Source organism: Alligator mississippiensis, chromosome 3, assembly GCF_030867095.1.
Source record: "Alligator mississippiensis isolate rAllMis1 chromosome 3, rAllMis1, whole genome shotgun sequence".
In the NCBI taxonomy this organism is placed as follows: domain Eukaryota; kingdom Metazoa; phylum Chordata; order Crocodylia; family Alligatoridae; genus Alligator; species Alligator mississippiensis.
Window position 1 is genome coordinate 264,311,430 of NC_081826.1, and position 27,614 is coordinate 264,339,043.

The window sequence follows — 27,614 nt, forward strand, 5'->3', positions numbered from 1 at the left end:
TCACCCCATCCTCATCAATAAATTAAGTGACTGCGGCATTGATGCCTGCACAGTTGGATGGGTAAAAAATTGGCTGTTGGGGCACACCCAGAGAGTAATGGTGGATGGGTTGTACTCAACCTGGTGAGATGTGAGCAGTGGGGTACCCCAGGGCTTGATCCTTGGGCCCGCACTGTTTAACATCTTCATCAGCAACTTGGACGAGGGGGTGGAAAGCACACTGTCCAAGTTTGCAGACGACACTAAGATGTGGGGCAAGGTGGACACACTTGAAGGGAGAGAGAGGCTGCAACTAGATTTAGACAGACTACAAAAGTAGGCAGATGGGAATAGGATGGGGTTCAACGTAGACAAATGCAGGGTGCTGCACCTTGGGAGAAGGAATCCACAGTATACATACAGGCTGGGGAGTTCCCTTCTTGAAAACACAGAGGCGGAAAGGGATCTCAGAGTCATTATTGACTCCAAGATGAACATGAGCCGCCAATGCCAGACCACAGCCAGCAAGACCAGCCATACCTTGTCATGCATCCAAAGATGCATCTCAAGCCGGTCCAGAGAGGTGATACTCCCCCTTTATGCGACTTTGGTCAGGCCGCAGTTGGAGTACCGAGTCCAGTACTGGGTGCCACACTTCAAAAGGGATGTGGCCAGCCTGGACAGGGTTCAGAGGAGGGCCATCCGCTTGGCGAGGACAGCAGGACAGGCCCTATGAGGAGAGACTGAAGGACCTGAACCTGTTCAGCCTCAGCAAGAGGAGGCTGAGGGGGGACCTGGTGGCTGCCTACAAGCTCATCGGGGGGGGATCAACAGCAAATAGGCAGAGCTTTTTTCTCCCCAGCACCACCTGGGGTGATGAGGAACAGTGGTCATAAGCTGATGGAGAACAGGTTTAGGTTGGAGATCAGAAGGCAATATTTTACAGTTAGGGTGGCCAAAATCTGGAACCAACTTCCCAGGGAGGTGGTCCTCACCCCTACCTTGGGCATATTCAAGAGGAGGTTGGACGATCACCTGTCTGGGGTCTTGTGAACCCAGCATTCATTCCTGCCTGTGGCAGGGGGTCAAGCTAGATGATCTGTTCAGGTCCCTCCTGACCCTAGCTACTATGAAACTATGAAGAATATTCAAGATTTGGGTGCACAGTTATGTTTTTTGTTCCTTTCCTAATGACTCCTAACATTTGATTGCTACCAACATTGACCCAATGTTTGTAGGAAACTCAACAATGATTCCTAGATCGCTATCCTGAATAATAATGGCTAATTAGGGGCTTATCATTTTTCCCCGTGTGAATTATTTTATTGCTCGCTCACCTAATTTTGCGATACCCTTCTGAAATTCTTCACCTTCCACTTTGGATTTGAATGCCCAGAATAATCCCGTATCATCTGCAAGATCTGTCACTTTACTATATACTTCCTTTTATAGGTCATCTTTCATATGCTTACCAGCCACCTGAACCAGATGCATAGATGCTAGGGATGCTAGTGTCAGAAGGGAACTCAACAGATCGAGTCCGACACCCTGCCTAGGCAGGAAAGAGTGCTGGGGTCAGATGACCCCAGCCAGATGCTTATCTAGCCTTCTCTTAAAGACCCCCAAGGTAGGGGAGAGCACCACCTCCCTTAGAAACCCATTCCAAATTTTAGCCACCCTTACCATGAAGAAGTCCTTCCCAATATCTAGCCTAAATCTGCTGTCAGTTTGTGACCATTGTTCCTTGTTACCCCAAGGAACTGGCGAGCACAGCATCTCTAATCCCTTGCTACGTCCCTGTAATTAATTTGTAGGTGGCTACGTCTATGAAGGTGTTCAATAGCACAGGTCCCAGTACCATCTCTTGGGACTCCACTGTTTATTTTCTTCCATGCCAACCCAGTTTGCTATCTTTTAAGGGCTTTTCAATTCATGAAAGGACATTCCTTCTTCCTGCTTAATTTCCTTGCAAAGACTCTATTGACTCTTCCCCAGCATATCATATTTATCCAGGTGACTACAAACACTATTTTATTATAGATGCTACCAATTTGTTGAGAATAAAAGATACTTGCTGCTCCGTAGTTCCTTGGATCACCTCTGGAACCCTTTTTAAAGATTGGTGTTACACTGGCAACCCTCCAGCTACTGGTATGGAGGCTGATCCGAGCAACAGGTTATGTACTTTTGCTAACTATTACAATTTCATATTAAAATTCCTGGATGAATACCAGCCAGTCTTAGTTACCTGTTACTGTTCAATTTAGTTTAAAAATTCTATCTGTTGTTACCCTCAATTTGACCTAACCTTTCATTATTTATTCATTAGAAAAAATGGACCTGGTGTAGTAATCTTCCCAGCATCCTCTGAATTGAAGAGAATGAAATTAATTCATTTAGCTTCTCTGCCATAACCTTATCTTCCTTTAGTGTACCTCTTCCATGGTATCATCTAATAGCCTCACTGACTTCCTGCTTCTCATGTTCTCAAATAAAATGTTGTTAGCACTCTGTATTGCTAAACTTCTAATCCTTTGAGTTAACTCTCTAAACAGAACAACCCTTGTCCTTTTATTAAGCATTTTTACTGTGCCTAGCACAGTGGTTCTTAAGCTTTTTAGTTTTAAGGACCCCCTTGGAAAATGCCAGCTCTTAGGTTTTTATTCATTTTTGAACTATGGAAAAATAATACAGTAAATTTTTGATTGCAAGGAACTCAAGACCACAACAGGTCAGAATTTTTTTTAACACAATGGGATCTTATTTGAAATTAGTGGGTCTATGTTGTTAATCATGTTTGCATACCTAACAATGCTAACTGACTGCATGGCATCCTGTTCCACCCCTGAAAGAATCTCAAGGCAGCCCAGGATGCCATGGCACCCTGTTTGAGAATCACTGGGGTACTACAATGAGGACATGAACCTAGCTGAGGCCTCTAGAAACTATTAGAATAGCCTGCAGACACATCTACAAAATATTTTGTTTTAGAAGAGACATGTAACAATCATATTAAGAATGTATTGAATCAGTGAATGTTCATTAAAATAACTTCATATGCAAATTCTGGTTTTCCAGTTAGTCTAGGCTGGAAGTTTCATTTGTTTTGGAGACACCTGCAAGAAAACAGTGCTCGGTAACTTCTTTTCAATAACAAAAGAAATTGGTAAATAATTTTTTTCTTAACAAAAGACAAAGCTGAAAAGTTCATAGGTAGTATCATTAAATTTGGCTTAATTAAATCAGGCTCAGCAGGACAAAATTAAAGACATCTAAAAGAAGTTGGGAAGGTAAATTTGGTGCTAAAGAGCATCTTGGTTTTGTTCACTGGAATGCCAAATACTCTCATAAGGGTTATTCTTGTATGATCAGTCTTACTAGCAAATTAAGTGCATGGGACTTCTATGGGTTTGTTGGGAAGAGAGGAACAGAAGAAACAGGCTACAATGAGGATACTGGATACATATCTGATCTCTGCTGGCCATTAGGACACTGTAGAAATGGCACAAAATATCTCATCGTTTGTGGCAAATTATAAGAAGAGAATTCTTTCCTGTTAATCAAAGCTGCACCAAGAGAGCAGGGGGGAAAAAAAAAGACAGATTATGCTGTCAATTTTAGATACGATAATGTGCTTCAGAGATAAAACATTCCTCTGCATGACAATTGAACAGATGGAATTTTTCATTTTTTGTTAACTGGACTGATACCTAAAATATAATTGAAATGAAGCTGAAAGCTTCTCCCCTTCTTCAAAGATGTATCATACCAGAAGCACAGTGAATTGCATGCTGTGGAGATTAAAATTGATACGATACCATGCATATGCACCATATTTCAGTATATCTGTTGACGAAACAATAGATGCTCAAATGCATCATGCATCAGCATGACAGCAAATATATGCTCCAAAATTTGATGGAAAAATGAAGAAAGATAAAGCCTCCCTTAAATCAGAACAACATACTGATTTTAGCCCACAGGAAGAAAAAAAATACCCTCCAAATTAGTGTTACTTCAAAGTCTTCAGATACAGATGGACTGAAATGTAGTACTTATCACTGCCTAACATCCAAGTTCTCACTAAGTCATCTTACTCCACCTCTGCAGTCTCTCTAAAATCCATTTCTCCCTTACCATACCAATTACTAAATCCTGGATTTTATCCATGCCTGTCATCTCTTACCTCAAATGCAATAGCATAAGAGTCTTTCTGCCCTTTTATCAACCTCCCCCTGTGGCCTGTCAAAAATGGTACATTCAAAATCTTTTTTCCCCCCCTCTCCCTCCCATACATTACCAATATTTCTTTCCCATTTAACTCCTTTTCTGATGTCCTCTTTTTCTTCCACATCAACTCCAATAATCTCATCTTCACCTTCAAGACCTGGCATAACTCTCCTCTACCCAGCACCCCACACAGACCCTTATTCTACCATTGCCTCCTTTACCCACTGTGGTAGGTTATGTGCTCTGGCCAATACTACCTTCTAAATGCTCCCTTTTTTGCTTTGCCATCTTTGACCCTGTACCTCTTCTGATGCCAGGTCTGGGCTGGAAAAGTCTTTGCTGCTCGCACATGTACCGGATGACCTCAGTCCTCTCATTCACATTGTTCCCTACTTTCCTCTGATTTCTCTCTCCAACGTTGTCATCTTTTTCTGGTCCCATTTACTCTGTGTGTTAATAATCAAAAGTAAACCATTCACTCTTCAGGACATAGGCCACAAAATATATTTATGAAGAGATATCTAGATCACACACATGTACACAGACATAAATGCACACACTTAGTAAGATCAATGAAATTACATAACTGAGGCTAACAGGAGGGGACAACCTGAAGGTTAGGGAGTCTGTAGATCCAGAGTTCTGTTACTGCCTCTACCATAGATGACACATGACCTTGTGCAAGTCATTTGATCATATGTCCCAGTTTCTTCATCTGAAATAATGATAATACCATTTAAAATTCTCACAACAGTGTAAGGTTAACTAGTTAATACTTTTATTAAGTGCTTCATATGTTCATAGCCCTGTAGTTACAAAATTATTTTGGAAAGTGACGAGCAAGCATCAAGAAATATTCAGAAATAATATAGCTAAGCATTTTACTGCACGTCACATTTTCAAAGCACTGAAGTTCCCAGTTATTTCTCATAATATCCCCAAACTCACAATGCAGACAGGGAAGTAAGACCAAAGAGACCAGTGGCATAATCCAGGGTTCTTGGCTTGTATCATCTGATACCTTAGCCTCCGCAACTAAATATTCGCACTTCTTTATACAGGAGAATTAGTTATAAAAAGTTTAAGCTGAAGAGTTAGAACGTGCTTTCTATTTCCCAAGGGTTGGAATAAACACAGTGGAGCAAGATACTTCTCACTGAATTACGAGAAGCGTGACATCTTTTTTTGGGACAACCCTGGGGTATAACATAGGCCTAACCTAAAAGGAAACATAAACAAAGGTCAGTAGCTTGTGGCTAACACTTGAAGCAAACTGTCACAACCCAAGTGTGTGATTTGTTTGTGTGCACTTCGGCACTGCTAAATTATTTCCCGCCACTTGGAGCTTTCTTTGCAGGGTGCATTTCTGAGCTGCAAAGAGGGAAATGCATGGTGCAAAGGAGTTCCCGCCACCCACATGCAAATTTGTGTCCCACTATTGGCCAGTTCTAAATTATTCCCACGTGGCGGCTAGTGATTGGCTTGCTAGCCGTATAAGAGGCTTGAGTGGTTTCCGCCCAAGTTGGAGGACTCCACAACCATCTGGAGACAGAAAAAGAGAAAGAGGAGGGCTTCGCGTCTCGTGAAGATCTCTAAGCGCTGCGGAGCCTATCGGACCCAGTGCGTGTACCTTAAGAAAGCTATAGGGGTCTGATCAGCCTCTAGCCTCTCCCCGTCGCCAAACGATCCCACGACGAACCCCTTTCCTGCGCAAAAGTTCCACGGAGCCTAGCAAACTTCGTGTGAGTGTATTCAGAGCTCTCTGCTTCGAGTTATTTTCTTCGGTTGACACGACGGGCTTGTGGTTTAGAGCCTTCAACCGGATTGGGCTAGAGGTTCGCGTGGAAGGAACTCTAGTCCGCCTCTCTTCTTTTCTGTCTGTAACCGCAACTCAAGCAAGTTTTCCTGCCTGCACCGTGACCATCTTCAGTGTAAGTAAAATAATCTTTAAATCAACCGCTAAGCTTCCGTGCCTAATTCTAGCGCGCCGCCTGCATTCCCTGACCTGGCATGTCCGGGCTGCTGGCCACAGCCTGCCGCACGCCCCCGAGGGCCTCGGACCGCTCCCGGCCTGCACACAAACAAGACTGTTCTTTGACATGTTGGCTCTGGTAACAAACTACATTTTTTACTACAAATGAATGACCAAAAAATGTTGTTACCTTTTAAGGCTTGCCGCCCTCCCCGCCGACTTCTTTTTATTATTTTGAATATTTCTTCTTACCAGCAAACAATACTAGAAAACTAGAAAATTAAAACCCCTTTTCTACAACTCTTTTGAGAAAATGAGAGAAAGTAAAATTGTAGTGCTCAAAATACTGTTAGTTGTCCTTTTTGTACTTTCTCCCTTTACAAAATAAACAGATAAAGAAGTGAATAATTGCCTTTATGAAATCTACATTTGTTGCAAGCTTTATCTACATCAAAGAGAAGTCCCTACAGTTCACATCCATAATGAGCTAAATTCAGCTGAAAAATAACCGCATACCAGTTGCATCTCTGTTCTTCTATATTTGCACCCATGGGTCACCTCCAGACGAGTGAGCACATGCCTGTTGCAGCATCTCAAACCAGTTCTCTTATTTTGATACTCAGAAATCCTCAGACTAGCGGCTGCACGTGGCACCGGCCCGGTCTCGCCTGCGCGCCCTCAGACAGAACTGGGCCGGCTCCTGCTGTCACCTGGGGTCCTGGCACCGCAGGGAAAAGCCATGTGCCCTCAGGCCAAGCCGAGTCCTGCCTGCAAGGAGCCGAGCTGACCCAGTGGTGCATGGGACACACGGAGGCAGAATCCAGCTGGGCCCAAAGGCATGTGGCTTCTGTGTGGTGCTGGAAGCTGTGAGTGATGGCAGGAGCTGGCCCAGCACCACACGCAGCCCAGCCCCCTGCCGCCAAGGGTCTTTGCCAGGAGCAGGCATGAGCGCCCTCATGGCTGCTGCTGAAGCTGCTGTGGGGGAGGCAGGCAGGGAACCTACTCCTCCTGAGCAGTCCCCCCCCCCCAAACTCCCCCATAAACCACCCAGAAACCCCACACCTCCAAACCAACCCCACAAGCCCCAAACCCCCACCACTGCAAACCCCTGCACAAACCACATGCCCCCCAACAAACCCCCCCACCCCTCTTCCCCCCAAACCCCACATCCCCCCCCACACATCTCATACCCTGCATGCCCAGCTGCCAGACAGGACAGGACCTGCTGATGGAAGCCATGGCTGCAGGGGTAACTGACAAACTGCAGCCCTGCCCTGTGCCCACAACAGTGCTGGGACATGGGGTCCTAGCCTGGTGGGGCTCCTGGTCCCAGGAAACACTTACAGGGTGTGATGGAGTGGGGTGAAGGTGGCAGCAGGAGAGATAGAGATGAGTATCAGGGGTTGAGAAGCGCTCCGGGTAGGACAGGCTGCCAGAGCTGGGCTTAGAGCCCCCCTGGCACCCTAGAGCACATTGTGCAGGGGGAGGCTGGCCTGCAATGGAAGGGGATTGCCCAGCCCAGTTCCTGAGACCGTGTCGAGGGTTTCGCAGGAACAGCATGGGGATCACTGGGGCCTGGGCACAGTAGAGGGAGCAGAACAGTAAAGGCTGGCACTGCTCATTCACAAAGCAGGGGGTGGGACAACTGCACCTGGACTCATGTCCTGGTGCTGGGACAGAGCTGTGGCTAGGAGGGAGCTAGTGGGGGCAGGCAGAGGCTGTGGGTCAGGTGTGAGGGGCACTGGCAGGGCAGTAGGCTGGGAGTGAGGGGCAAGGGCAGGGGCAGGGCACTGGCACGTCAGTGCTGCTCAACGCCCTGCATTCTGGTAAGCTAAAGGAGCAGCTCTGATTTTTCTACAATAAAAAACCCAAAAGCAAACACCGAAGTGTATACATATTTAAAATTAATTTTATTATGATTGTCGCAGGGCACTAAGGTGCCTCTTCCTCTTAGAGCGGAGATTGCCCAGGGAGAGAGCAGAAAGCACCAGAAAGGAACTCAGGTGCAGGTTGCCATGACAACCGGTTAACAAGGGAATTGGCCGCACCTGTACCTGGCTGGGGGAGGCAGGGCCCTGGGCCCACATAGGCCCTATGGCTGGGACAGGGTTTGGTTCCCTACCAGCAGCTGAAGGAGAGACCCAGAGATGTTGTAGCCAGCAGAAATGCTACCCTTAGAACAAAGGGGACACCAGGAGCCCATAAGGTATACTTGCCTACTAGGCACCAAGCCTCAGAGAAGAAGTTTTACTCTTTTAAAGGGGCAGAGTATGCCTTGAACTTTGTCTTACATTATAGCCCACGGGCTCATATTTGATTGCTGTTGTTTTGTTTGCTGTCTGATAAACACCAGTGGTTTGGGTGAGGCTATTTGGAGAAGGAGGAGGCCTCATTAGGGGCCCACTACAGAGTGGGGACCCCAGCACCAGCGTAGGCGCATGGACAGGGCTGCGGAGAGCCCAGAGAGGACAAGGGGGGCCAAATAACAGTAAGGCCTAGATGGGACAATGTCAATGACATCTGAGAGGCTTGGGACGTGGTAAAGGGGTGGTTGGAGCCACACATATAGCTCATAAGGCTGAGAGACTCAGGAGCTGTCCACAGTGAAGCGGGATGCCAAGGGGTCTATGAACAACAGAGTTTAATAGGATCTAGCCAGACCGTGTCCAAACCTAAAGACCGAGGGCAGCCTCCCTATATTAATCATACCAACAAGACGTGGTGGGCGAGATAGAGGGAGTTCATAGGGCAAGACTGGCACGGTTAAGGAGTCTAGGGTAACACAGCCACCCCTAGGGACCCCACCTTGCTACAATGATGATATAGTGGCACTGGTAGGCTTCTAAACTGCTTTAAATTTGTAACTATATCAATAAAACATTGCTGAACTGATCTCTAGATATAGTGGAGTTTCATTTTAATCACAGAAGAACACAGATTTTGGGTGTTGGGCTATTTTATCAGAGAATTTACAATTTTTAAACAGGGAACACCAGGATCTCTGCTGGTGAGGCAAGTGGCACAACTTGGGCTAGGACCCAGGACCCAGCTGGGGGCAGACGAGGTGGCTGACCTCCTGGCCATTTGGGGCCAGGAGGGCATGCTTTGACAGTTCGAAGTGAACCACTGCAAGAAACACATCTGGGCGATAGCTCCCCAGATGGCAGAGCAGGGACACCAGAAAATATGACAGCAGTGCTACCTGACAGCCAACTATGTGGCCACAGCCCACTGGCAGCAGGCCCAAAAGCGCAGGAGGCTCTACTGCGGTGCCCATACCAGAGCCCAGGTGGCCATGCCGTTCCTGTCTGGGTCTGACAAGCACATAGCCATGGGGCCGCAGGTCCAAGGGGGCGGATGCTGTCGCAGGTGGCAACAGGTCAGTCAGGCAGCAGCCCCCACTGCTAGACTGCTGCAATGGGTAGAGGGTGCAGGAGCCACTCTAAGTTAGGGCTACTTCAGCAGTCCAGCTGGCACAAGGGGTAGTGTCCCCAGATACCAACTGGCTGAGCCTCAGAAGCTCCCTGAGCTGCTCACCAGGGCAGCTTTTTATACTGCTGGGCCCAGCACGGATGCTGGCCCCAGGCTCTATCTCCCCCTGGCTGCAGATCCAGGAGAAGCTAAGCAGGGAGAGTTTGCTCCAAGTGGCACAATTTGTCCGATACCAAAGTGCATGTTCAGGCACATGTGCGGAGGCAGAAGTCTCCAGCACAAATTTGTGCTGCTGCTATTTGAGCTGCTGCAAGCACACGTGCCTGTGCAAGTGCACGTGCACCCATGAAGACCAGGAGATGAGAAGCATATAATGAGGTTTTGCTCTGTTTTTGGAGTAAAGTTGACCTTTAAAATTTCCAATCCCTTTCAGATTTATTGTAATAGCAGATAAACCAGCTGTTCTGAAAAAAAACATGTACATTTAACACACTGTTTTGCAGTATTTTTTCCCCTGTGGCTGTTACTTCAGGACTCTTGCCTGGTTTGCTTTTTTCCATCTATATCTCATTTCTAGGTAACCTCATCCCCAAACAAATTCATCTGACCCTCTATAGACCTGTTTTCTGTCCAAACTTAAATTTTAACCTGTTTTTCCGATATCTCTGCCTAGATATCTAGCTATAATCTCAAGATAAATATGGTGAATCCAGAGCTCTGATCCCTTTACCTTTTTGATCACTGTGGTGAGTACCCTCACTCTCCCTGTCACATTGTTGGAAATGATGTCAAAATTATGGGTCTCTCTTCCTCTCCTCCCCACTTTTCTCCCCCCCCCCCCCCAGCCTGCATCTCAGTTTTTTAGATTCTTTATGAATGTCTTTATAGTGAGGCCTTTCCTATCCCTCCTAAAAGCTAAACTTCTAGTTCCAGCTCCATTCACCAATGCACCTTTTTTTTTTGGTCAGGGTTTGACAGATCTTACACTGCACTGATAGTATTGCTGCAAAGATCATTTTTTTGGCCCACTTTGATCACACCAATCCTCCATGTGCATTTATCCACTGGTTCCCCTTTACTGCTTCACACAAACTATGTTTACACATTTTGCTGCCTGTTCCTCACTCTTTTTAATGCATCTCATTCCACACTAAATAGGTTGATTCCCTTCTTTAAAAAATAAAATAAAATAAAAAAAAAAAATCAGCCTTTGATAACCAATCATCCACTTGTGAAGAATTTTACACAAATGCCTTCATACTTTCAAGCTGCCTCTTCCCATAAATCATTTGCAAAACTCATTCACTATCCTCCTCAAACCTCGTCCTTGACATGATGCTTATTTAAATAATTAATGGTAAAGATACTGGTATGCTGAGAATACCACCTATCATGCTGGCAGGTACTGGCCATCTGTTATATTCCATTATGCATCCTGTATCTCATTGTAAAAGTAAGGTCTCTGAGGGAGGGGCAGTCTTACTGTTGTCTGACTATACAGTCCACAGCATAGTGGGGTCCTGGACAACGATCTGTGGTCCTAGGTAACAGGTTAAGGCAAAGAAGAACACCAAAACTGAAATTAAAATTAAATGAAGTGAATGAAAAGCAAATACTGAAACAGCTAGACACACTGCTCAAGCAGCTGTCTTCGGCTCATCGCTACTGTATATTAAAAGCAGCATTATGAGGGGAGGTGTCAGCTACCGATACTACAGAAAGCAAATGTTACTACAGTAGAATTTTAATGTAGACCAAATACCTGCAAAGACCAAATACTTCCAGCAACAACTCTGACTGATCTGGACTGGAAATAGCATGTGCTTGAGCATGCAAAATGTGCTGCTTCAGTCTGTAGGAGAGCTGCAAGTCACACCTTCTCCACAGGGGAAGAGCATGCTGTCTTCTCTGCATGCATCCAAAAAATAAAAACTCTTTCCTGGTGTTAGAAGTGCTACCACTAAACTGGCAGTTGTGGGGATGGGGGGTTATCGATCTTCCTCACTGCTTCCTTTTTTTTGTGTCTATTCTATCCATTCCCTGATTCTGTCTTCCTCTTCAAGAGAACACTAGTGAGAGATTACACTTCAGTTACTACATATGGTGGGACACGTGTAACAACTGAGCCATAAAGTCACTGACTGGGAATGGGGCAGGGGGAGGTGATTCAGAATGAGAGAGATTTGCAGTGGGTGAGAGCAGGGGTGGGGGGTGCTTCCACCTATGCTTTGAGGGTCCTGGGGAGGTGGGGGGCAGGAGACTGACTACTACCAAAGATTTTTTTTACGACACCCATCCAGCATAAAAAGAAGAAAATGGAACCAATTCTGACAGCAACAACTTCCCAGGCCACAAAGCAAGCATTTGAGAAACAACACCAATACCTTACTAAATTTCAACCTTGTACACAATAAAACCAAAGGAACCAGTCAACCCTCTGATATTATCACTCTCTCCACACACACTTAGCAAAGCTGAAAAATATGTCCCGTCTAAAGACCTTAATTTCTGCTTGGAAAAATACCTAATAATAAACTAGAAAGCAGAGAACTAGAAGATTTTTTTCCAACACTTCCATCTCAAGAAATATTTCCACAAGCAAAATGAATCCACTTCCAACAACACTTCATCCTGTGACAACATTGAGGAAAAGATTAACCCCCCAAAACATCACCACACAGTAGACAAAATTCAAACCTCAACCACTATACTGATTGCTTCAGAGAAAAAGCAAACCATTATATAATCAACCAACACCACCATAACAACCTCTCCCTCTCCGAGACAAGGGCCATAGAATCTCTAAGATCCAACCACCAAACAGTGATAAAACCAGCAGATAGTTACCCTTAACCACGAAGACTACATAAAAGAAGCCAACAGACAGCTCTCTGACACCACCTACTACGAAAAACTAGAGGAAGACCCAACTCCCTATTTCACCTTAAAACTCAAAACCACCATCAAAACATTTCTAACTACAAGAAAAACTACAAAAGTTGATCCCACTACCCAATCCAGGGACTTTTTACATGCTCCCTAAAATCCACAAACAAGGAAACCCAGGCAGACGTATAATATCCAACCATGGAACCCTAACTGAGAAAATACCAGATTTTAGGGAGCATGTAAAAATATATAGATGACATCTTCATTATTTGGACCGAAAACCTGCAATTTGTAATTGATTTCCATCACAAATTCAATAATCATCACCCCTCCATCAGACTATCCCTTGAATACTCCAGCACCAGTATTTCCTTTTTAGACACTATAATCAATATCCAAAATGGTAAAATATAAACCACCATATACAAGAAACCCATGGACCAACATACATATCTGCACAGAACCAGCAATCACTCTAAACCAGGGGCGGGCAATTATTTTGGGCAGAGAGTTGCTTACTGAGTTTTGGCAAGCCGGATAGAATGGCTTGGTGGGCCACACCTGGCCCGCATTTTCCCCACCCCTGCTCTAAACACACCAAGAAAGCTGTAACATACAGCCAAGCCCTCCCATACTACCAAATTTGCACTGAGGAAAAACACCTGTGATTGTCACCTTGCAAATCTCAAAAGGGCTTTCACCCAACAAAGACAATCTTCCAGAAAGATAGATTGTACTTTTGAAAGAGCCACCTGCATGCCATGTGAAGAATTGCTGCAGTACAAATAGAAAATCCCCACAATTTCTGTACACCATTAGTTATGATATACCATCCCTCCCCGGAACCTAGATGGAAAATCCTCAAACAATTTGCAACCCATACTAGGAGAAGACGCAATTCTTAAAGAGATCTTTCCAGAACTACCCATCCTAGCCTTTAAACAAGCACCAAACCTCACCAACCTCATCATCCGAAGCAAACTTCCTATGGCCCAAAGCACACCAAATGGAACCAGACCATGTCAGGACAAAAAAAAATGTAAAACCTGCCAGCACATCACCACTCCCATAATAACTACATCCCACAACCAAATCCTTACCATTCCTGGATTTTACACCTGCACCTCCAGAAATGTAATACATGTCATCCAGTGTACCAAATGCCCTGATGGGAAATATGTAGGAGAAATCAAACAACAACTGCATACTAGAATGATAGATTTCTGATGTGCATTCAAAGACAAAAATACCCAATTACCCATGGATCCACATTTCTCACAAGACAACCACTCTCTCTCTCTCTCTCCAATCTCTCAGTTCTAATCCTCAAAGGGAATTTACAAAACACCTTTTGTAGACAAGCCTACAAAACTTCACTTCACTTCATAAATCGACTGGATACAAAAAATCATGGACTAAATATGTACTTATGGCACATTATAACCTGCCTGCCATCTGATAACCCCGGGTAACTTGTCTGCGTTTTACCAGCTACATTCTATCACCAGGTCAACATTCCCCCTTTTCCACACACACACCCAACCACTACCTCTCTCTCACCTATTGTCTCCCATTCCCTCTGATCCTTACTGCCATCCATTTGCATTTTCATAGGCCTGCATTTAGCATATTGATTTCTATTCCATCCAGGAGAACACAAGACACCATCAGACTCTCCCTACACCTGAAAAAGGTTATTTGTGCCTGAAAGCATGCAAAGAAAATGTTTTCAGCTATTTAGTTTGTCTAATAAAAAAAATATCATATTTACCCAAAGAACTTTGTATGCCTGGGGAGGTGGGGGCATTTTCACTTTTTTGCTTTCCTTTGTTTCCTTAACATGAGTTCAATAAACCTCAACAGCCTACAATTTACTTAAAACTGAAGTGTGATTGTATGATTTAGGGAGCTAGAAAGGAGGTGGTGGGGGAAGGGGTGACTGAGTGCTTAGATGCACATTTTTGAGTTCCTAGAGCTTTGAGAGACAGGAGGGGGCATGGTCAAACAGGGAGAAAGGACAGCTCACAGCTAGTTCTTAGAAAAACAGACAATAAAAAAAAATGCCCACAAAAGGGGACGAGGAATTGGCCAGAGGTGGGGTGGGGGGCCAATGCAGTGTGAGGTGCAGTGTGTGTGTGACCAGACCTGTGTCATGGAAAACTTGTTCACATGAGACACCAAACGGGGTCAAAAGAGTACTTGATTTTCCAGGTACACTTTTGTACTGTTCCAGACAGCATTAAAGACATTTAATAGGCATGTGTCTGTGAACTGTATCTAAACCAATCTAAATGCTACATGCATCCATGTCTATAGTGGTTCTTTGCAGCAGCAGCAGGAAAGAAAGAAAGGAAGGAGGAACAGCAAGAGGAGGAGAAGGAGGAAGAGGAGAAGGGGAATGTTTCTCTTCATGATTTGCATGGATATGGAATATTTTAGGTTTCCTAATTTGATCTCCTTATTCCTAAAGGAATATAGTAAATTATAGTAGTGAACTTGAGGAGTGCCTATTGTTTGAGATACAAAGAAAGATTATCAAGGCTGTTTCAATACACGAGTAGTATGTCAGCTTTTATTTTAGGGTTAAAAATTGTGCCCTAACTAATTTTGCCCTGTACTATAACTCTAAAATTTGAACCAAGGTTTTAGTAATTTATTTGGACATAGTCAAATGCTTAAAAAAAAAATGCAGTGGCATAACACTTTAAAGTAGCAAAAAACAGTAGTAAAAGCAAAAAGTAAAGTTACTTCACAAACCTGAATTTACTACTTGTGTGTACTATGGCACTAATTACTGTTTTTGTTATTAATGTATAGTTTCCTGAATATTTATAAATTTAACAGGATAAACACACACACACACACACACACACACAGAACAAGCTCACATTATTATAGGAACTTTACGTTTGGTATTTTTATCTCCTAATAAACACTCATGTACAAAAACATCCAGAACTATTTTCCTTACAAGTTTGCCACTGGAATTTGTAAGGTTAGGCCAAGTCACTCAGCCCATGGTACTTTCCAGCTTCAGCAACATAACTTGTAAGGTTTTTGTACCAACTAGTTATGTATAAACACACATTTTATCTACATCTTAGTGTGCAAGTGTATAGGAGGTTTTCTACAGCAAAAACTTCCAGTTATTTGCTTATTAAATCAACTTTAATGCCAGATTTCAAAGTTTGGCACAGCCTATTACTAACAATGGTTAAGATTATTTTTTTAAAAGAGAACAAAGAATTTCTTCTCTCATTGCACCAAATACCAGGGGGTCAACATTTTCCATCCTAACAATCCTCCTGTCTTTTTTCATCCTCCTGTTGCCTACAGTCTAGAAGACTTTTTCCACTCATGATAAATTCCTCTCTCAGCTGGGCCCTGGCTGGTTATGAGTTGGGACAACATGCAGTACTTTAACTCCACAGCAATCTCTGTCTGTAATACAACTCCATTTTCCAAAATATTCTTATATTAATTGCTCAACTGTCTTAACATGTGTCAACCAATCATAATTCCCATAGTTATCTCTTTTATTAAAAAGAAAAGAACATTTCAAGCACTTCCATGTTTTGCATAATTTTCACCCTAGTAATGGACTGCAAGTGCCACTCAAAGCAGAGAACTCAAGTGTTTGTTGCATCACCTAATACCAGTCCATTAAAAGGCAGAAGCAATCCTCATCAGACACGTACTTCCAACTGCAATAAGGAATTATTAACGCCGTTTGATGAAGGCTTTCATCTGCAATACTGTCATCCAGTTATCCTTGCTCAAGAAAGATTAATTCAGCCTGCAATAGGTACACAGTAGGGTACTAGGATAATCAGAGGAATAAAAAGCCAACTTTGAGGAGAGACTGAAAGCTTGGGTTGGTTAGCCTAGCAAACCAAAATACAAGAGAATGTGATTGCTGTTTATGAACACTAGAAGTGCACTGATGTATCAGTCACATACCAGATCGGCACTGATAGAAGGAAAATTAATGTTATCAGTCATCGGCCTTTTCTTGGCTCATGTAGCAGATAAAGTCACCGAAAAATATAATACGCCTTCTGACAGGGACCCCCAGATGCTGCATGCATGTATGTAGCCACACCATGCACATGGCCAGAAATGCAGCTGGACAGCATGGAAAGCAGCACCCTGCAGGGAAGGAGTATGGGGGGGTACAGATGGAGGCCCCCACAGTGGAAGGAGTGGAACAGGGACAGGGAGAATTGCCCAGCCAGGGCAGTGAATGGGACCCTGGGGCTAGGGTGGGGTGCAGGACAGAGCCATGGGCAGTTCATCCAGGGGGCATAAGGGGGGGGGGAAGGGGAAGAGGGGGCAGCTCCCTGCCACTGCATGTACCCCCTGTGGAGGCATGGGGAGTATGTCCCCCCCCCCAGATTTGTGCACAGGGCAGATGTGGGCTGCCTACTGCGGGCTCAGAGCCAGGGGCAACCCCTTCCCAGTGGAGAGGCTGGGCTCAGAGCAGGCAGAAGCAAGGCAGGCTCAGCTGCGCAGGGTGGGCTGGTAGCAGTGGTGCTTGGAGGGGTGGCTATGTGGGGCTAAGGCAAATTCAGGGAGAGCTATAGTTCCCCCAAACCTCCCCAGTCCTGCCCCTGCTCAAGGCCCTCCACTTAGCTGCCTTTCCCTGGGAGCCCTGTGCCATCCATGCGCCCCCTGCCCACAAGGGACTCCCAAGGGAAAGGCAGGAGAGAGGAGAGTCCTGAGCAGGGGCAGCGTGAGAAGGAGGCTTCGGGGTCTATAGCTAGGGGTGCACTGATAAAGATTTTCTTGGCCGATACAGATAGCTGATTATTACCCAGCCATATTGGCCGATACCAATCCGATAACTGATTTACAGTAATGTAGCTAAGCAGCTTGGAGAGCAGCATCTTGCTGGTAAGTCTGTGGAAAGGAAGGAGTGTGGGGGAAGGAAGGGAATGGGCAGGGAGGGAGAAGATCAAGACCTCCATGGTGAGGAAGGGACTGGGGCAGGGGCAGGAGCAAGTGGGGCCAGGAATAAAACAGAGCCATGGGTGGCTCATCAAGGGGGTGCAGGGAGGGTGGGCAGCTCCCCTCCACTGTGCATACCCCTGGGAGTGGCATGGGCCCCACCAGATTTGTGCATGGGGCAGAGGCAGCCTACCAGCTGCCAGCTTGGGGCCAGGAGCTATGCCAGCCTCTTCCCAGTAGGGGGCCAGGCTCAGAGTAGGTGGGAGCAGGGTGGGCTCAGCTGCGTGGGGTGAGCAGTGGAGGCAGTAGTGGTCCTAGGAGGGGTGCTATTGGGGGGGGGGAGGGGGCTAAGGCATTTTTTTTTTGCGGGGGGGGGGGGGGGGGAAGCTATAGTCCTCCAAGTCCCCTCCAGCACCACCCCTAGTCAGGACACTCCACTCTGCTGCCTTTCCCTTGGGAACCTCACACTGGCCACAGGCCCCCTGCCTGCCACACAGCAGGGGGCTCCAGAGGGAAAGGCAGCAGAATTGAGTGCCCTGAGCACGGATGGTGCCAAGGAAGGTTTGCGGGGGCTATAGCCACCCCAAAATTCCCTCTAGCCCCCCCTCCCAGCACCACCACTCCTGCCCACCCCATGCAGCTGAGCCTACCGTGGTCCTGCTTGCTCCGAGCCCAGCCCCAGCCCAGCTCTCCCACCAGGAGGAGACCAGTGCTGCCCCTGTCCCTGAGCCTGCAGGAGGCAGCCTGCCTCTGCCCCACACACAAATTCAGGAAGGCACATACCCCCCATGCCTCCCTTTGGGTGCGTGCAGCAGTGGGGAGCCACCCCCACCCTTGTTCTGTCCCAGTCCCAGCCCCAGGGCCCCACTCACTACCCTGGCTGGGCAGTGCCTGCCTCTCCTCTGCCCTACTCCCTCCCTCACCATGGGCCCCTGTTCTTCCCCCCTATGACTCTTCTCCCCACAGACTTCCTGGCAGGATGCTGCTCTCCAAGCTGCCAGGCTGCATTCCTGACCATGTGCATGATGGCTGTGCACATACACGTGGCATTTATTGGTGACATTATTAGTTCCACCTGCCAGAAAAACCCCAATAGCCAATAATGTTAATCTTCCTTTTTTTGGTGCTGATCCAATAAGCAACTGATATATTGTTGCACCTCTAGCTATAGCCACCCCAAAATTCACCTTAGTCCACCTGTAGCCATGCCTTCCAGAACCACCACTCACCCACCCCACACAGCTGAGCCCGCCCCACTCCCGCCTGCTCTGAGCCCAGCTCCCCCCACCAAGAAGAGGCTGGCACCACCCCTGGTCCCAAGCCCACAGCAGGCAGCCCACCTCCACCCCACACACTAACCTGGGTGGGTATATGCCCCCCATGCCTCCCCCAGGGATACACACAGTGAAAGGGAGCCACCCTCCCCCCACACCCCATGCCCTCTGGATGAGCGGCCCGCGGCTCCGTCCCATTCCCCACCCTGGCTGGGCAGTGCCCCCAGACACTGCCCCTCCCTCACCGTGGGGACCCCTCCCATGCCCTTTCCCATCCACAGACTTACCTGCAGGGTGCTGCTCCCCATCCTGCCTGGCTACATTCCCATAAATCAGTTATTTTATCGGTATAGGCCGATATGGCTGGTTAATAATTGGCTATTGGCATCAGCCAAGAAAACCTTTATTAGTGCACCCCTATGAACACATCAGGGTGGTAAACAGAGAGGGAAGAATGCTTAAAGTGATAACATAGGCCCAAGAACAAATGGGTATAAACTGTCCATGAATGCATTTGGACTGGAAATTAAAAGAACATTTATAAACAGAGCAGTAAAAAGAGCCTTCCAAGCAGAGTTGTATAGGCAGAAGCCTACCTGCATTTAAGAAGAAACTTGATGTGTTTATGAAAGGAATTATACAACGTAGTTACTTGGAGTAGCAGGGCTCTGGACTCCATTAGTTAAGTTTCTCCCAGGTCTAGGTTCTATTAACAGAACTTAGGGGAAGAGATGGAGCAGAGAAAAATCACTCTGTAGGGCTGTGGGGATTAGTTTTTGTAGAGTAGTTTGAAACGTAAAGCACTAACTTTAATGTGTACTCATTATGTAAATATTTAAGACATTTTTCCTACAGGTGCACCAATAGAGATTTTTGTGGCCAATACCGATCTGATTTCCAATAACCAGCCCAGCAGCGTGAAGAGCTGTCTCTAACTGGTAAGTCTGGTGTGGTGGATGAGGAGGGGGGAGGGAAGAGTCAGCGGGGGGGGGCAGATCAAGGGCCCCGCAGCGAGGGGGCTGGATCAAGCACTGCCCAGGGGCGGGGCGGGCACAGCATAGAGCCATGGCTTGTCCAAGGGGTGTGGGGAGGGGAGGAGACAGCTCTCGCTGCTGCACATCGCTCAGCTGGGAGCCACTGGTCCAGCAGTTCATCTGGTGTTTGCCTGCTTATCCAGGTGGGCATTGTGGGGGGGGGTGGCCCCAGATCTGCGCAGGGTGGGCTGGGGCCAGGGCTGCACCAGCCTCTTCTCGGCAGAGCAGGGCTGTGCTGGGAAGGGGCTACAGTGAATTTGTGGCTGCAGCACAGCCCTGCCCCACCAGGAAGAGCTTGGCGCAGCCCTGGCCCCAGCCTGCCCCACACAGATCCCAGAGCACATGCCCCCTCTCACCCCCTCCATGCCCACCCGGATAAGCAGGCAACAGCCAGACAAGCCACTGGACCAGTGGCTCCCGGCCAAGAGGTGTGCAGCAGCTCTTCCCCCCGCCTCCTGCCCCCCCCCCCCAGCAACAGCTCCGTGCTGCACCCACCTTGCCTGGGCAGCGCTTGACCCAGCCCCTGCCCAAGCCCCACCCCTCCCTTACCGCAGGGCTCTTGATCTGCCCCACCTCAGCCCCTTCCCTCCCCATCACCAGACTTACCAGCTGGAAGCAGCTCTCCCATACTGCTGGGCTGTGCTCCTTGCCACCTCTGCTGCGCTGCAGCTGTGCACATGCATGGGCCATTTATCAACCAAATTATCAGCCTGATATGGCCAATTTCCAACACAGTAAATTTTCTTTACATCGGTGCTGATCTGCTATCGGACCAATGTATTGGTGTACCTCTAATTTTTCCAATTTTTAAATTATGTTTGTATCCCATTCGGTTTTTTTGTCCATCAGGAAGCTATTTGGGGAAACTCTAGCTCCACTCATACGCTTTAAATATAGAAGCAAAAAAAATGCTCTTGAGCTTTTATATGAATCAGAATGTTCACTATGAGCAACTGAAAGTGAGAAGGATCAGATGGAGTGAGGAGAAGTGGTAGAAGAACATGGTTCATGAAAATCTTCTGGCAGAAAAGTCACAGAAGTGAACTTGGCTCTAGCTTAGGGACGCAAGAATCTAGAGAAGTTTTTTGTCTTGTTTTCTTGCCAATAAATCACAATTTCTTCACATAACATCTCCATCAGTTTCCTTCTGTTCAACTGAAGTATATAAAAAAGTGCTGTGCATCTGATGTTGTAACACAGTAGTCTTTAACAGGGTAAAAAGCAACCTGTTTAAATTTGCTGATGATACCAAAATTTGGGGTGAGGTGAGCAAACTAGTAGGGAGGGAAAGACTGCAGCAAGACCTGGATAGGTTGCAGGGGTGAGCTAACAAAAACAGGATGTGTTTCAATACAGACAAGTGCAGGGTGCTGCACTTGGGCAGCAGTAACCAGCAGCACACTTATAAGATGGGAAACTCCCTTCTTGAGAGCACGGAGGCTGAAAGGGATCTTGGAGTCATTACTGACTCCAAGATGAACATGGGCCGACAACGCAAGGTCACAGTTGGCCAGGCTAACCGGACCCTATCGTGCATCCACAGGTGCATCTCAAGCAGGGCCAAGGAGGTGATCCTCCCCCTCTACGCGATACTGGTCAGGCTGCAGCTGGAGTACTGTGTCCAGTTCTGGGCACCCCACTTCAAGAGGGATGTGGACAACATTAAGAGGGTCCAGAAGAAGGCCATCCGCATGATCCGGGGACAGCAGGGCAGACCCTACAATGAGAGGCTATGTGACCTGAACCTGTTCAGCCTTCACAAGAGAAGGCTGAGGGGGGGGACCTGGTAACCCTCTATAAACTCACTAGGGGGGACCAGAAGGGTTTGGGGAAGGCCTTGTTTCCCCTAGCGCCCCCCAGGATAACAAGGAATAACAGCTACAAGTTGTTGGAGAGTAGGTTCAGATTAGACATCCGTAAGAACTACTTCACAGTAAGGGCAGCTAGGATCTGGAACCAACTTCCAAGGGAAGTGGTGTTGGCTCCTACCCTGGGGGTCTTTAAGAAGAGGCTCAATGCCTACCTGACTAGGGTCATTTGAGCCCAGTTGTCCTCTTGCCCAGGCAGGGGATCGGACTTGAATATCTACAAGGTTCCTTCTGACCCTACTTCTATGATTCTATGAATTTTTTTGCTGTTCTGGATGGACAGAATGAGATAGCTATCAGACCTCATTTAATGCAACGTATTGCCCAGCGAAGTAAGGAAGGTCATGCAGACCTATTTTGGACAGCCACGCAAAAACTATCCAAAGCCACACTTAGTGTCAACTGTCACAGGTGGAGAAAGACTGAGGAAACTCCCGAGCTCATGGAGGGAGCCCCAGAGACAGAGGGCAGAGCGGAGGGAAAAGAAAAGGGAAAAAATAAATTACTCACCGCAGGATGCGAGGAGGAGCAGGGACGGCCGGAGAAGCCCGTGCACAGCCAGGTCAATGCCTCAAGTCAGCTGCAGACGGCGGGTGACGTCATCACTAATCACCGGCTGGTGGCGATAAAAGAGCCGACCACGGTGAGGAGCGGGGCGCACACGTGGCTGCCGGGAGAAAGCCGGGCCAGTGGAGTCGGCTGGAGGCGCGGAACGCCGGAGGTGACCGCCGGTGTGCATAGCGGAGGAGTAAAAGAGCCTGGGGACAAACTGACGCCAGAGGACGACACAGCTGCGGTCCGGGGAAGACCCGGAAGGAAGGCGGTGGTCTAGGGAGGACCCAGAGAGAGGGCTGCAAGCCAGGATAGACCCGGAGAGAGGGCCGCAAGCCAGGATAGACCTGGAGAGAGGGTTGCTCCAGGAGACACCAGACAAAGAGTGGCAAGTAGCTGGCACGGGAAGAGAGGGCTAGCATACCAAGTCATGAGCGGTGACCCCGTTGACATGCGGAGGGGCGACGGGGCTACGGACCCCACCAGGGGGTTTAACAGGGGCAGGGTCATGCCTCATATTAGGCACAGTGAGCCGTAGTTAAGTTTGAAAGAGGTTTTGTTTCTTTTGTGTTACCCCAGGTCAGAAGGGGCTGAGGCATCAATAGGGAGATTGAGCGAAGAGTGAGCTCATTAGTGGCATGCCTGAGGGAGTACACAAGCACCAACAGAAATACCCAAGGTCTGCCGGGCGGGGTAAGGCCGAGGTGTAGGGGAGGAGGAGCCTTGCAGAAGACACCTACAGCGCAGGTAGCTGAAGAGGGTAATTGCACTACACGAAGCCCCACCGAGAGATCAAAGTCATGGCAGGCGAGAAAGGGGCAGGCTGCAGCGCATGGAAAGACCTCCCCAAAGGCTACCGGCGATGGCAAGCCAGATATCAGCAAACCCTCGGAGCAAGGAGGCCCGAGGTAGGATGTTTGAAGCCCGACGGTTACACCAACTTATACCAGCCCACTTGAGAAGAAACACAGAAGTAATTTTAAAAATTCACTGTATAAGATTTATTTCTTCACTTCATGGAGAAAGCTGCTATACTTGAACCTTTCAACTTGCTGCATAAAAACAGAACAAAGTCCCACCTGCAACTTGCTTTTGGCTTCCACTCTGCATGCAATTATAATCATCCACTTCGGTTCTTTTGTCTCTTACAAATTACTTTAATTTAAGTTCTTATTTACATTTAGTCAGTTATTCCTTGTTCAAGTTATGCCATATCTTCCTAGTTATACCAAACAGATTTTCCTTGATGAACTCTGCATCCAGGATAATAAATCCACAGGGATCAGAGTACAATGAGCATTCGAGCTTAAGAGAGGTCAGAGATTCAAAATGAAATTGTACTATAAAGTTGTATCAGCATATTAATTATACACCCATATTTAAAATTCTAGCAACCCAGATGTAAAAAGTTTGCCACCCCACATAGAAGACAGGGACACAAGACCTGGGAATGGGACCTGAGCGTGCTTAATAAAGACAGGTACTGGGATATTTGTAAGTCAAGTCTGAAAAAAACAAACAAAAAACATAAATTAACTAATTGAAATTATTTAAGACTTAAAAACCCTTCAACTTTAAAGGATGTCTTGGGCAGAATGCTTTGCTTCCTACACTGGGGCAGAATGCTTTGCTCCTTGTCAGAGTAAGCTCTATATCACATTAATGGTTTCACAGTACCAGTCAAGGCCAGTTACCAGAAGAAAATTAACCTCCAAGGCTAGGTACAGACATTCAAAAAGGCCAAGGCAGAATCGATTTCAGTTATGCAGTTTTCTGTAAGTGGCATAGTTTAAGATGGGTAGTGAACAGAACACATGTTCACCCTTTGGTGGGAGGAAATAAGGGTGGGGGCAAATCTTAGACTGAATTCCACCATTTTTTAACCAGTCTGTGTGCACCAAATTTCTGTTCTGTAATGGGTATAGACCGGTTTTCTGTGCTGAACTTCTGTGTAGACCAGTTTCTGATCACTTACTCCGGTAAATGTTTAATGTCTGTACCTGGCTCAAAAATCTGCTACTGAAGAAAATAGTAACAATGTAACCTTCCTCTGGTTAATCAGGTGCCATAAATACATTACAAATTGGTACTTCAGTCTAAATGCTGTTTGGGGATACAACTGGGCCTGCCACTCAGTGACAGCAAAATAAACTGTCTCCTGTCGATAAAACTTCCACATGCATGTTAATTCAAGTTTCCTTTCCAGAATTACACTTTACATACATTTTACTTTGAGTAAAAAAAAACAACACAATTTTCTCCTACTGAAGAGAACAGTTTTCAACAGGCAATAATCACACCTCGGCTGGACCTCACGGGCTATGATACTGCCATGAAAAATCCTCTACAAGAACAACAAATTCAAATTTTTGGGTGTTAATTTTCAACTAATATACTAGATGCCCTTGTTTTAGAAGATTTAGACAGAGATGATCCTGACCTGATAACTTTAAGGTCCCTTCCAGTCCTGACTGATTTGTAGAAAAGCATCTTAAGAGTGGGCTATATCTATGAATCATATTACTCAGAGAAAGGCCATTTTCAGGTAAGCATAGATAAGCTTCCTATTCTTCACTCAGAATTTTACAGATCTACTACAACGGATTTTTGGAAACAGGATCCTTCTTTAAAGCAGACATCCAAACTAAAGTATCTTCCCCTGAGCACTACAACTTTGTCAAATGAAGGGAAATCACACTGGCTATGAGAACTTGCATGTGTGATTTGGTAAACTCATGTATTAATAACAACATGGTCATCTAGTAGATTTCAATACAGGAGACAAATTTCTTGACCTGAGATTACCAGTACTCCTTGGGACTGAGCTTCTATTTTAACGACAGCAGGAATATATCCTGAATACACTTAGAAAATGAATGCTGACAGTCAAGAGGATGACCTGTCTGTATGAGATCCAATACTGTAGTTCTAATTAGTGAAGAGTCCCAATTTCAAATAAAGCTCTGCTAATGAGAGAGGACATCAAGAGGCACTTTTAAAATACTTTTCTCTTTGATCTTTTTAGAATGCTGCCTTCCTCCTGCAAGAGAATGGGTTTATGTCTCCCTTCCCAAGTCTTTGAAAGATGGCACCACCCTGGGGCCTGAAGAATGGGCCCCTAAGAAGCACCACCCCTTTCTTTTATATGGGATCCATCTAGGCCAGCAGTTCGCAATCTGTGGTATGCATACCACCTGTCAATGGTACATGTTAACAGATTATAATTACTTTATATGACAAAAATCTGTGGGTGGTACTTAAGGTTGTATAGTTTTAAATTGCAATCTGTCAGAGTTTGGGAACTTCTGATCTAGGCTAAATAGCTCCGTTTCCTCAAAAGGTCTCAGCCTGGTATATGACTGCAGGGATCTGGGTTTTTTGTTTCCCACAGAAAAACAGAGAAAACCATGCATTTCCCCCTTCATCAGAGAAAACACAGATTTCTCCTTTTAGCAGAGAAAAACATGGATTCCCTACTTTTGCAAAGAGCTCTGGTTGAGCTCCAGCCTGCAAGAGCTGTTTGCAAACAGGGCAGGAAACCCCCAGCCCTGCCCAGAAGGGAAGGGGGAGGGGAAAGGGCAGGCCCTGAGGTTCTCAGTCAGCCACAGCTCTGCTCAGCTGAGCTTCACTGTTCACTCCTGGAGCCTGGCGTAAGTGGGGCTTGCAGAGGGCTGGGGGTTTGTGGGTCATGGTTGGGAGACACCGGCAGGGCTGGGGGGAGCCAGGAGCCGGTCCTGACTTCACCTGAGCAGGCAGCAGCAGTGGGGGAGCCAGCTCCATGCTGCTTCTCCTGCAGCTGCCTGCCGTTGGGGGCAGGGAGCTACAGACTTGGATCCCCGGCCCCATAGCCCTGACAGCTGGGAGCCCCCTCCGGCAGGGCTGGGGGGCAGGTGCTGTGGGTGGGAGCAAGAAGCATGAGTAGGGTGGGGGGGCTGTTGTGGGGGCAACGAGGGGCACCAGCTGGGTTAGGGAGGCATTGGAGGCAAGTGAGGGGCACCAGCAGGGCTAGGAGGGGCTGCAGGGAGCTTTTAATTTTAATAATGGATTCTGGGGGTTTTATCAGAGAAAAACCAGGATCCCTGTATATGAGTAAGGCTTCTCCAGAACAGGAAGTTTGTGTATAAGGGAGAAGGGGAAGGCTGTTCACAGAAGGGAACTGATCCTGAAGGCCCCTTACTACATTCATTAGGATTGGAAGCATCTATGCTGTGCCTCCATCTGTATCTGCAACCCACAGGAAAGTGGAAGGAGAAAGAGAAAATAGCTGAGCACTGCAGTTAAAGAGATGGCTGCTGGTGAGAGCTGTCAGGGTTTGGGTAAAATATTCCATTTGGCTTCAGCCTTGTCAAAAAGACTGGACGCAATGGCATTGCTTGCCCTGGAACCATTTCCTTTTTCAATCATGTCTCACTCCTTCCTATCTAGGGATAATCCTATCCAGGCTGGGCTGCTTCTTGCCCATTGAACTGGTTTCCCCAGTCCTTTCTGTTTCTTCCTTCTGCACAACTGAAGTAACCCTGACCAAATTTTGAGGGAAACTGGATAACTAGACTGGCTCTGCAGGCAGACTCCAACAACACATAAGCAAGAGACAAAGACCCTCTATTTTACTTCTTGCTACTCATCTAAGCTCTATCCCCAGAGCACACAGGAGCACTTCTTGCTGCAAATGGCTTAGAAGGCAAAGCAGAGTTTCAGAGAAGTTGCCCCTCAATTAAATGCAGCCCTAAGAGAGTGCTAGGAATTAACAATTCAATTTGAGGATTTCTCAAATGTTAAAAAGTTGAAATTCCATTTAGGATTTTTCTCAGAAAAGCTCTGTGCCAAAGAGCTCTCACTAACCTGCCACTGTTAGGGAGGCAAAAAACAGAAGAAAGCGTCAGAATGAAGAGTATCTTCTGCTGTCAGCCAGGTCTGTTCTGTATCCCTAAGCTGCAAGCAGAATAATGTAATTATTAGAATAGATCTATGGCCCTTAGAATGAAGAAATGGCTTTAAACACAACAAATACCCTGAGATAAATTGTTTTTAATACAGAGGTTGTTTCTTTGGTCTACTAAAGTCTGTAGAAGGAAAATACACTTGGCAACTGAGCCTTGCTTACCTTAAACCAGGACTGTTCGACTTCTTATCAGCCAGGGGCCACACGCCTCATGGGCTACGCTAGCAGGGGCCACAGTAGTGGGGCCCAGGGCCCCCCCAGGTTGTATATGCCACATGCACATGCAGATAGGAGAGGTTCCCCTGCTGTGCTGCATCACTACACATGGACAGATGATCTCTTGTGTGGTGCAGCACCCCATCCTACCTTCAGCTCCATGCAGGCTTCCCTGTGGCACCACATATGGGTGTTCTGGGCTGCTAGGTGCCCCCAGCACTGTAGGCTGCATCATGCTGCCCTGCTCCATGGGGCTAGGCATGCAGCAGAGGAGTGGAG

The 27,614-nt window shown here is 46.7% G+C and overlaps 1 protein-coding gene across 2 annotated transcripts in view; it reads right to left on the reverse strand.

The window, feature by feature from the left end:
* NDUFAF2 (NADH:ubiquinone oxidoreductase complex assembly factor 2) overlaps window positions 1–27,614 on the reverse strand; it is a 175,123-nt gene that overhangs the window by 124,644 nt on the left and 22,865 nt on the right. Inside the window, exon 2 of one of the 2 annotated variants that reach the window (XM_019496096.2) lies at window positions 4,512–4,655. The exons of the other annotated variant lie outside the window; for it this stretch is intronic. Coding sequence (XP_019351641.2) covers window positions 4,512–4,650 — 139 coding nt within the window. The 5' untranslated portion in view covers window positions 4,651–4,655. The remainder of the gene's footprint in view (window positions 1–4,511; window positions 4,656–27,614) is intronic. 2 annotated transcript variants of the gene reach the window in all.